This window comes from Mus caroli, chromosome 14, assembly GCF_900094665.2.
Source record: "Mus caroli chromosome 14, CAROLI_EIJ_v1.1, whole genome shotgun sequence".
NCBI classification, from domain to species: Eukaryota; Metazoa; Chordata; class Mammalia; order Rodentia; family Muridae; genus Mus; species Mus caroli.
In genome coordinates, this window is record NC_034583.1 from 61,384,501 (window position 1) to 61,394,585 (window position 10,085).

At 45.5% G+C, this 10,085-nt stretch overlaps 1 protein-coding gene across 4 annotated transcripts in view; it reads right to left on the reverse strand.

Annotated features, from left to right (window-relative positions):
- Ppp3cc (protein phosphatase 3 catalytic subunit gamma) overlaps positions 1 to 7,232 on the reverse strand; it is a 73,325-nt gene extending 66,093 nt beyond the window's left edge. For 2 of the 4 annotated variants that reach the window (XM_021181836.1, XM_021181838.2), the window contains exon 1: positions 6,916 to 7,232. In XM_021181836.1, the coding sequence (XP_021037495.1) occupies positions 6,916 to 6,964 (49 nt within the window). In that variant the 5' untranslated portion in view covers positions 6,965 to 7,232. The remainder of the gene's footprint in view (positions 1 to 6,915) is intronic. The other 2 variants (XM_021181837.2, XM_021181839.2) reach the window with 2 other exon arrangements.
- Positions 7,233 to 10,085: the final 2,853 nt, after the last annotated feature.

A 10,085-nucleotide genomic window follows, 5' to 3' on the forward strand; every position in this document is an offset into this window, starting at 1 on the left:
ATTGTAACTAACAAAGCCAAGGAGGTTACAGTGAGGAGAGCACATGCTCTTTCCTATACTATTATCCAAAACCTAAAGTTTCTTACAATTGCACCTAAACCCTAGGCACCCAGTCAGGTGCTAGACACCGCACTCAGCTTTAAGGATACACAAGTATTGCCCTTGAAAAGAACAATTTATTGTGGAATATTTTGGGAGTAAGGAGAGTAGAACTGAAGAATGAACGGGGTTTTATGAATACCAGGTAAGCACTCTACCGTTGAACTATGTATACTACTTCCAGCAGGAAAACAAGCCCAAATGTTTTAAAAACTAGGTCTGAGAAAAAGCTCAGTGGTTAAGAGCACTTGTTGCGTCTGCAGTTCAGTTGAAGACCTGAGTTCAATTCCTAGCACCCACAGAGTGGCTCAAAAATCTGTGACTCCATTTCAAGGGACCCAACACTCTCTTCTGGCCACACATGGTGCACATACATACATGCAGATAAATGCTCATACATTTATAGATTCATAGAAAATAAATACAGTTTTTAAATTTGTAAAGCAGTAAAATTGTTAGTAGGAGTTCACAGGAAATAACAGCAGCAATGGTGGTGGTGGTGGTGGTGGTGGTGGTGGTGGTGGTAGCAGCATCTAGGCTGGGCAGTGGTGGCACACGCTTTTAATCCCAGCACTCGGGAGGCAGAGGCAGGCGGTTTCTGGGCTCGAGGCCAGCCTGGTCCACAGAGTGCGTTTCCTGGAAAGCTAGGGATACACAGAGGAACCCTGTCTCAGAAAAGGAAGGAAGGAAGGAGGGAGGGAGGGAGGAAAGCAAGCAAGCAAGCAAGCAGCATCTAACACATATACAGAACCTACCATGTGCCTGCCACTGCACTTTGGACAGTCTATTAATCTTTCCTATTACCATATAAGTTAGTCTTCATAAGCCTTCTTCTAGACAAGCACACTGTCGAACTGGTTTGTCCATGGTCATGCAGCTACCTACTAAAAGGAAGAATCCAAATCCAGGTACATCTGACTTTGAAGCCCATGATATAAAACCATTATTCTTTACAGCCATCTAATAGAGGGAAAAAAATAACAGAAGTTCTCTCAGTTCAGTCTTGAAAGATAAATGGATGAGGCAGGGTGTAGGACAAATTCTTCACAGATGGAAACCACCCAAGAGGCCTACAGGCAGTGGTTAAGTAGGTTGGAGATAGTGATGTGCAATGCTGAAGAGGAAGTGGAAAGGTTAGATCAGTTTAGCTTGCAGGGTGCTACTGTTCACCAATGTAGAACCTATTCTCTAGGCAGGAAGTACTCATGAAAGATTCTGAGTGTAGAAGAGTCCTTTACATTAGTCACAGGCCCTGGAGGCAGCACGGTGAATGGACAGTTGAAGCAAGAGGTCATTCAACAGACAGGGAAGAGGGAGGAGATGGAGCAGGTTACTCAGAAGCCAAAAGTCCAGCTCACCTCATCTGGTAGGACTGGCTCCCCAGTGAAAAGGAGAAGAGCTAAACGACTGTTAGCAGGTCACTTGAGCCAAGTGGTAGGCAGGACAGGAAGTAATCAGAGATTCCTGTAAGTGGTTGTACCATGAAGGCAGTAATGGACTGAGACATGCTTTCACCTCCGTTAGTCATCTGGCCGTTAAGTAGCAGCAACACTCCAAAATGACTACAAGTGGCACAATTAGCTGAGAATTCTCTCACAGATGTACATCTAAAAATTCATTTTTTTTTCCAAAAATGTCACCCTAATGAAAAAGTGTTCTATCTCTACTCCCAAGTATGGCCTAAGAAGGGCTTTAATTATTTGCCACTTTGAGCCCTTAGCATTTCCCTCTCAACTCATCTGGTAATTTGAAGACTTCATAGTAAAATGTGATCGTAGGTTATTAGACTGGGGACATAGCTCAGTGCCCCAGTGTTTGCCCAGCATGCAAAGAACTCGCAGCTCCATCCCCAGAACTGAAAACAAACAAACAAGTAATACACTGCTTTGTAGAAAGCTGTGCCATCAAATGTCTAATATAAAGCTTTGGCCACAATCAATAACACAGGCGAAAAAGAACACCTTATCCACTCTCAAAGAAGAAAAGTGTTCAGTAGCTGTCCTTTCAGCAGTCTGAGCTCTGTTCCAATGTAAATCTCAGTGGCAACAACTTCAGGTGTCTTAGGGTTTTCAGTTTATTGACTACACCTGCAAGTCAAGCACAAACCAAACCCTGCTGGCAAGCTCGAGCACATACTGTAGTCTTATTCACACTGACAATTCACATATGAAGATGTTGCTCAAGATTGGTACTGTGCTGCCCCCACTGAAAACTTAAAGTGCCAGTGAAGGAGCAGAAAGACTTTTAAATGGTGCCCGTGCCCTTTGCATCCTTCATGGGAGCCTTTAGGTCAAACTACAACCTTTATGCTAAAATATAAAATCTGTCTAATGAACGCTTTGACGTGTGTGATTTGCTTTCTTTTTAATTCAAAATTCCCACAACATGGGAATACAGGAGAGTAGTAAAAGCAGCTGGTTCAGCCATGAAGAGTTTTTTATTCTTCTTTCTGCCTTCCAAGTTTCAGGATTTGCAGGGTTCGACTACATTTAAAAGAAAAAAAAAAAACATAAAACCTCTCATGGCATAAAAGAGGAAGACACGAATAGAAAAAGAAAAAAAAATCCCCAAACAAGAAAAGAAACTTGAAAATTTTGGGGTGGAGAGGTCAAACAAAAAGATTTCATAACTCAGTTCTTTGAGTTCCTAGTTCTCTGCTGCGGATACCAGCAGCAACGCCGCAGCTCAAAGCCTCTGCTCTAGAGCTTCAGACGCATGACTTTCTTTCTTTTTTTTTTTTTTTTTTTAATTTTTTTTTTGTTTGTTTGTTTTTTTGTTTGTTTTTGGTTTTTCGAGACAGGGTTTTTCTGTGTAGCCCTGGCTGTCCTGGAAATCACTTTGTAGACCAGGCTGGCCTCGAACTCAGAAATCCGCCTGCCTCTGCCTCCCAAGTGCTGGGATTAAAGGCGCGCGCCACCACGCCCGGCAACGCATGACTTTCAAAGCAGAGAAACTAACGGACAGTTAGGGTACACTGTAGATGACACTTAACAACGCTTAGTGAACTAGTGAAATTCTAAGAGGTTTTAAGCATAAAATACGCTGCAGAAGAAATTAGCCACCAGACAGTGGACAGAAGCCCACTCTCCATCCTTCAGGACAGGATTCCACTCCCATAACCCCTGTATTTCAGAACAGGAGGATCTTGACTAGGACGAGGGCTGTTTTGTGTTTGTTCAATCTCATTATAATTCCATCGCTTCCTACCCTTGCCATTTTTCAGCTGCTAACGAGTTCTCTACTAACCACTTTCGACGTAGCTGGAGATCCAGTGTGCAGTTGGTAGGGTGGCACACGCCTGTAATCACAGCACTGAGGAGGACTACAGCAGTTTGGAGCCCAGCCAGGGCTATAGAGCAAGATGATGGGGCAGGGGATTGATGATAAAACTGCTCTCATGGTTCTGAATATTATCTTACATTTCCACAATTGTTACGTCATTTATATGACCTAGACAAGAAAGTTATTACAGATGAGATTATTAATCAGAAAAAGTGTCAATAAAAAAGCAAAGTAATAAGTGTGGTGTTGAATGTCTTTGATTGAAGCCCTGGGAGGCAGAGGTCAGCCTGATCTGCATAGTGAGTTCTAGGCCATCCATGTCTACACAGTGAGACCCTGTCTCAAACAGACAAACAAACAATATTATAATGGCAAGCTGGGCTGGAGAGAGAGCTCTTCTCTTAAAGGCCAAGGCTCACAACCAAAGGATAAAAATACAGTGAAACCCTTTATTTTAGGTACTAACCAAACAACAACAACAACAACAAAGCCACTAATACCTACACAAAAGGCAGCTCCTCAAACAAGGCCCAGAAGCAGGAGTAAAGCACGGTTTCTACCTCCTTTAGTTTCAGAACGCTGCATTCAAAGGACATTTAAAATGCAATCACGCCCACCCGCTCACTCTTCTCCAAGATTTGCTCACACAAAACAATTAGGCAGGCATTAAAGTGAACAGGAAATAACAGGACCAAAAATAAGAGGTGTGGCATCACTTCTGGTGAAGCTTTGCAGCTGTGAATGAATGCAGATCACTGTCCAGACAAGAGAGCATCAGCTCGGGGCTTGGAGCCCGAGACAATGGACGGTTCCTGCTCAGTCCTGTCTGCCATGCTCTGCTTTGCTTTCCTTTTCCTTTTTTTTTTTTCTTTTTCTTTTTCTCTTTAAAAATCAGGACCGTGGCCTGGAGAGATGGCTCAGCGGTTAAGAACACTGACTGCTGTTCAGAAGGTCCTGAGTTCAAATCCCAGGAACCACATGGTGGCTCACAACCACCCATAATGAGATCTGACGCCCTCTTCTGGTGCATCTGAAGACAACTACAGTGTACTTATGTATAATAATAAATAAATCTAAAAAAAAAATCAGGACCGTGAGCTGCCAGACTGGCCTTGAACTCAGTTTGGGCTGAGAGGAACTTGAACTCTAGATCCTCCTGCCTCCACCTCTCCAGTGCTAAGACTGCTGGCATTTACCACCATGCTTGGCCTCACACCCCACTTGGTAAGAGACTTAAAACTATTTCCAACTCTGGGAAACCCAAGAAAAATGTTACACAGAATCCAACACTGCTGAAGTCAAGTGCTTATGCTAAAGTTTTTATATGTGAGATGACGTCACACATTGCAAGTATCTGAGATCCTTTTATTAAAGTGATTTAGGCTTGGGGCTGGCGAGCAGCACTTGCTTCTGCTGTAGAGGACTCAGGCCCTGTTGCCAGCACCCACGTGACAGCTTACAACAGCCCGGAACTCCAGTTCCTGAGGATCCAGTCCTCTTTTGGCCTCTGAGAGCTACCGGCATGTACATGGTACACATATGTACATGCAGGCACGATACTCATATACATAAAATAAATCTTATTTAAAAAGACAAAATGGTGAGCAGTGGTGGCATGCACCTTTAATTCCAGCACTCAGGAGGGAGAGGTAGCAGGAGCTCTGTGGGTGTGCAGCCAGCCTGATCTTTGAAGCTCCAGGGTATCCAGGACTATAGAGAGAGTGCCCCTCCCCCACCCCACCCCCCCAAGCCTTAAAATGGGTGTGTACCACTGCAGACTCTGCAGTGTGAAATAACCACGAATTTGCCTGGCTGGACAACAGAATAAAACTCTGCTCAGTCACTCACACACAGAGCGACACGAGTCGGTCCTTTCCTACACAGCATGTGTTAATATGTAATTCTGCTAAAGAACAAGTTGGTATCCAATCATACAGACTATCGATGGTTTTCGCTCAGCTGTAAGTAAACACACCTGTACTTCAAGTGCCTTTCATTTCACTTCCGTTTTAAGTGTAAGACACGGTCATTTTACAATGTCCTTGATGCAATCTGGTGAAAATAAGCTGGTACAAAAGGAGATTAGACTCTGAGATTCTTGCGGGTCTGAGGAGAGCGCCGAGTAAGCCTCTCGCAGACCTCATTTATCCTGGCTTGACTCGGGATTCAGGTTTAACTGGTTCCCCTGTCTACTTCAGCTGAGAAATAGGCATATTTTGATAAGAGAAAAATATGGGAAGGAAAAGAAAGACAAAACACTACAATGGTAGAGTGGCGAGAAGTCATTTTAACGTGGGAGGAACCCGCCAACACCCTTGCCCTTGCGCAGTTAGTTTGCATGGGCCGGTGCTACCCGTACAGTTCAGAAGTTAATGTCCAGGATGACCTTGCTTCACCAGGGAAGGTTGTAGAAGTGATTCCTGTGTATTAAGAGGCTCAGATCCTCCTCATGGCTTAAATGCTATAAAGCCTTACACGAAGATGGTCATGACACTTTAGCTGTTAAAGGACTAAGTCCATTCTATGAACAATTGACTTAAATCTCTAATGATTCCAAATTCTGAGGAAATAAGTCTCAAAAGTACCACCATCTACTGTCTGCCAAGGCAGATAACATTTATGACACTAATACTATCCTCCTCTCTCTGAGCACTCAATAGACTCCCCCTTATTTTAAAAAATTATCATTACTAATCTTAGTTTCCTTTCTCCTAATATCAAAATGAAATGGGGAAAGAATTTTTAGTTGTTTTTTCCCACTATGGTGAAAACCACCTCACTCAGAAATAACTGGTCTATGCATAGCACCTTCTTAGAAAACAGTGCTTTCAAACCAACTATTATTATGGAGGGGTCTTAGAAGTCGGACAATAGAAGCATACGAATCAGTGGTTATGTTAGACAGGTCCTTTTGGGTAAAGGGCAGAAACTATATCATAAACTCAGAAGATTTAGAAACACTTTCGTGTTTCCTTAGAACAACAATGAATATCAGATATAATGAGAGACATCTGGGAGATTATTATTCACCAAGTCCTTATAGCCAAAACTTGTAAGCCCCTTTAAGAAGACTGTGTCACTATCATCTTGTTTCTTTTAATAAAAGCAATGACTTGGGATATGTAGAGAAAGTGAGCCAAACGTGCACAGTATACCCACCACACCCCTCAAAAATAATTTTTTAAAGGGTTTGGTAAGGAGCTGTCAAAAAAGAGCTGAGCCTAAGGAAAGGCATGACTTGGGTGAGTCAAGCGAACTCCCTGCTCACACAACCCCAGACGGTGTCCCCAGATGAGAGACAAAAAAATGGGGAATCAGGAGAAACCGCCTGGATGCTTCGGGAGTGGATGGCGGGCGCGGTCGCTCTACCCACCTCCCGCTAGGTACCCGTCCAGCAGTCACCGGGGACGCCGGCGGACAGCCGCCCGGTCCTCCCCGCGCCCTGCAGCGCCTCCCGCCGCTGCCTCCATCCCCGCTCCTCGAGTCCCCGAGCCGTCGCCCGGCGAGGGCCGTTCCCCGCGGCGCGCTCGGCACCTTTGATGACGCGCTCGGTCGTGGAGAACTGAGGGCGCCTCACGGACATGGTCTCCTCCCGGCTCCGGCGGCCCGCTGGACGCAAGCCGCCGCCTTCCTCCTAGGCGGGCTGCGCTCGGCGAGCGGGCAGCCACCGTGCCGGGCCCCGGAATACGGGGCGTCCTCGGACGGCGGCGGCCGCAGCGCCGCTCCCTCCCTGCGGCGGCGCCCGCGGCTCGGCGGGGACGACCGCGTCGAGAGCTACGGCGACCGCGGCTGAGGGACACAACTAGGGAGACCGCGGCTGCGCGCGGCTGGGGCCCCGCGTGCGCGCCTCCGCGCTCACAACTTCCCGGCGGCCTCGCGGGCCGCCGCCGCGCTCTGCGCACGCGCGGATCTCGGGTCTCAGCTCCGGATTCACTGCTGACCGCCGTCCGCCTCGCAGGGGGCAAATGCTCTGGACAGCCAACCCTGACCTGTAGCTTCTCAAACCAGCCGCTGGGACCGCGGAAGCAGCTGCGACCTTGGGACCAGGCAGGTGTCCTGATTCTTGGTGGCTGCCACCGAGTCTGTGTCCCTCTCATCCATCAGAGAGAGCCCCTATCTTCTTCTCATGAACGCTCTCTCCTTACCACTGGGGTCCTCCACCCAGTTTGTCTCCATTGGAAATTAACCATTCTACCCTGTTTCTCAGGTTACCCTCTCCCATTCACCAACCCCCAAACTTTGAAACCCCTGTCAACTTCATGTTTGTTGCATACAGCTTGTATCTAGCAGCCCAAGTACCTCCGCGCCCATCCTACTCCAGTTCAGCACCTGGGAGGGTGGAACCCCGTTTCTGAGAAGCGGTGTCTCCCTTTCTGCATACATGAGACAGCAGAGTCACGCACTGCCTTCTGGGACGCTAGCCCAGGCTTCCTTGAGGAAGGGAATTGACTTCTAACCGATGTCCCCTTATATTGTCACCTGCCTACTTGGACGCATCTATTCCACTGTGGTACAGTGACACCGCACCTGCCTCCCTATCCTGTGTAGTGTGTGTGTGTGTGCGCGCTCGCGCGCGCGCTGTGTGTGAGTGTGCGTGAGCATGTATGTGTGGTGTGGAGTAGGTGTGTGTGCATGCACGAGGTGTTTGTATTTGTGTGTGCTGGTGAGCTGGCCCATACGAGCACATATGGAGGCCAGAGGTCGAGGTAGGGTGCCATCCTCTAGTGCTCCTACCTTTAATTTAATAGACAGGGTTCCATTAAACTTGAAGCTGACATGCCTGCTAGACTGGAAGGCCAGCAAATCCTCTCACCTGTCCCTCTGCCTGTCCCCTTTCCCCCATAGCACTGAAGTTACAAACGCTGAGGTTGTACCCAGGTTCTATTTGAATGCGGGGATTCAAACAGAACCCCATGCTGGTGTTTCACTGAGCCATTTTCCTCAGCCCCCTCCTCATATGTTTTTTATTTTGTTTTATTTTTGCAGTGATGGGAACTTGCAATCCCATAGTCAAGTTTCACAATCTGGCTTATTTTTAGGTTAAAAACTGGCCATTATCGATCCTTAATTAGAAGCCTCTTTCTCACTGAGGACAGGACTTGGCCAGGCAAAAAGTATTTTAATTTTTTTTTCTTTTAGCAATGATAATGAAATATTGAAACTTAAATCCAAGGAAACATGTACAATTTATAGGCCAACCAGTCTTCATAGTTACTACAATGGCCAATAAGTAAGCACATGTGGCACTGTAAATTAAATTTTAGTAGTTCAGTTTCCTCTTGTGTATTAGCCAAACTTCAAGTGCTGGCTGCATTATTGAATGTGATAAGACATTTTCATCATTGTAGAAAGGTTTGGCTTGGCTTGGTTTGGGGATTTTGTGTGTTTTGTCTTTAGAAACAGGTCTTATGTCATTCAAACTAACCTGGAACTCGATACATAGCCAAGAATGACGGTGAGCTACTGATCCTCCTGCCTCCACCTCCCGAATGATGGGATTATTGCTATTTACCACCTTGCCCAGGCATTGCAGGAAGTACTGTGGGGTAATTAAGAGACTATAGGGTCAAGACTAAGTCTCCCCTAATATAGATTTGTGTACAGAAAGGAGGTCTAGCATATGGACTAGAATCAGACCCTACCTTGTCTCCTGTTGTCTTGACCTAATCTTTCACAGTAAGGCACACTTGAGGCAGGAGCCCTTCAGAGACTAAATAGAATTTGGTTTTGTTTTCACGGAGTCTGATTTCAGGCTTCCACAATGAGAACAGTTGTGATATTTTAAGAGAGTTCTCTATTTAAGAAGCAGTCAGAGTGCTATACCTCCATTGAACAGACATGGAAACAGATGCTAACACCCACAGGATTGCTAAAACCAAAAAGCTTTGGGAAACTCTAACCCAAAAGGAAACAATAGATTATTCAATATTAGTTATGGAAAGTCTATCAACTACTTGGATTTTTTTTTTTTCTTCGAGATAGGGTTTCTCTTTGTAGCTCTGGCTGTCCTAGAACTCATTCCATAGACCAGGCTGGCCTCGAATTCACAGAAATTCACCTGCCTCTGCTTTCCAAGTGCTGTGATTAAAGTTGTGTGCCATTACACTGGATTACCTACTTGGATCTTAAATTAGAACCACCTCCATGACATAAAAAATTTAGCATTCAGAAGGTGGAGGCAGGAGGATCAGAATATTTATTATGTAGTTCTTTTTCCATTAGACTCTAAAGGTGGAGACTATATCCTGTGTCTAGGTTGGTCTTTTTATATAAGATGCTCATTGCTTAGTAGAATAACAAAGTTACCTCCTTTTAAAATAATTTCATATGCTCTTGTACACAGAGTCTGAGTGAAGTATAACTGGACGATTGGGATATTATCTTAGTTAGGTTTCTTTGCTGTAATAAAGCACCATGACCCAAAACAACTTGGGAAGGAAACGGTTTATTTCAGCTTATATGTCATGGTCACAGTCCTTTGTGAAGAGACTTGTGTGGTGTGTGAGTTCAAGGTGTAAGAAATATGCCTCGGGCTGGTGAGATGGCTCAGCAGGTAAGAGCACCCGATTGCTCTTCCAAAGGTCCTTAGTTCAAATCCCAGCAACCACATGGTGGCTCACAACCATCCTGAACAATATCTGACTCCCTGTTCTGGTGTGTCTGAAGACAGCTACAGTGTACTTACATGTAATAAATAAATAAAT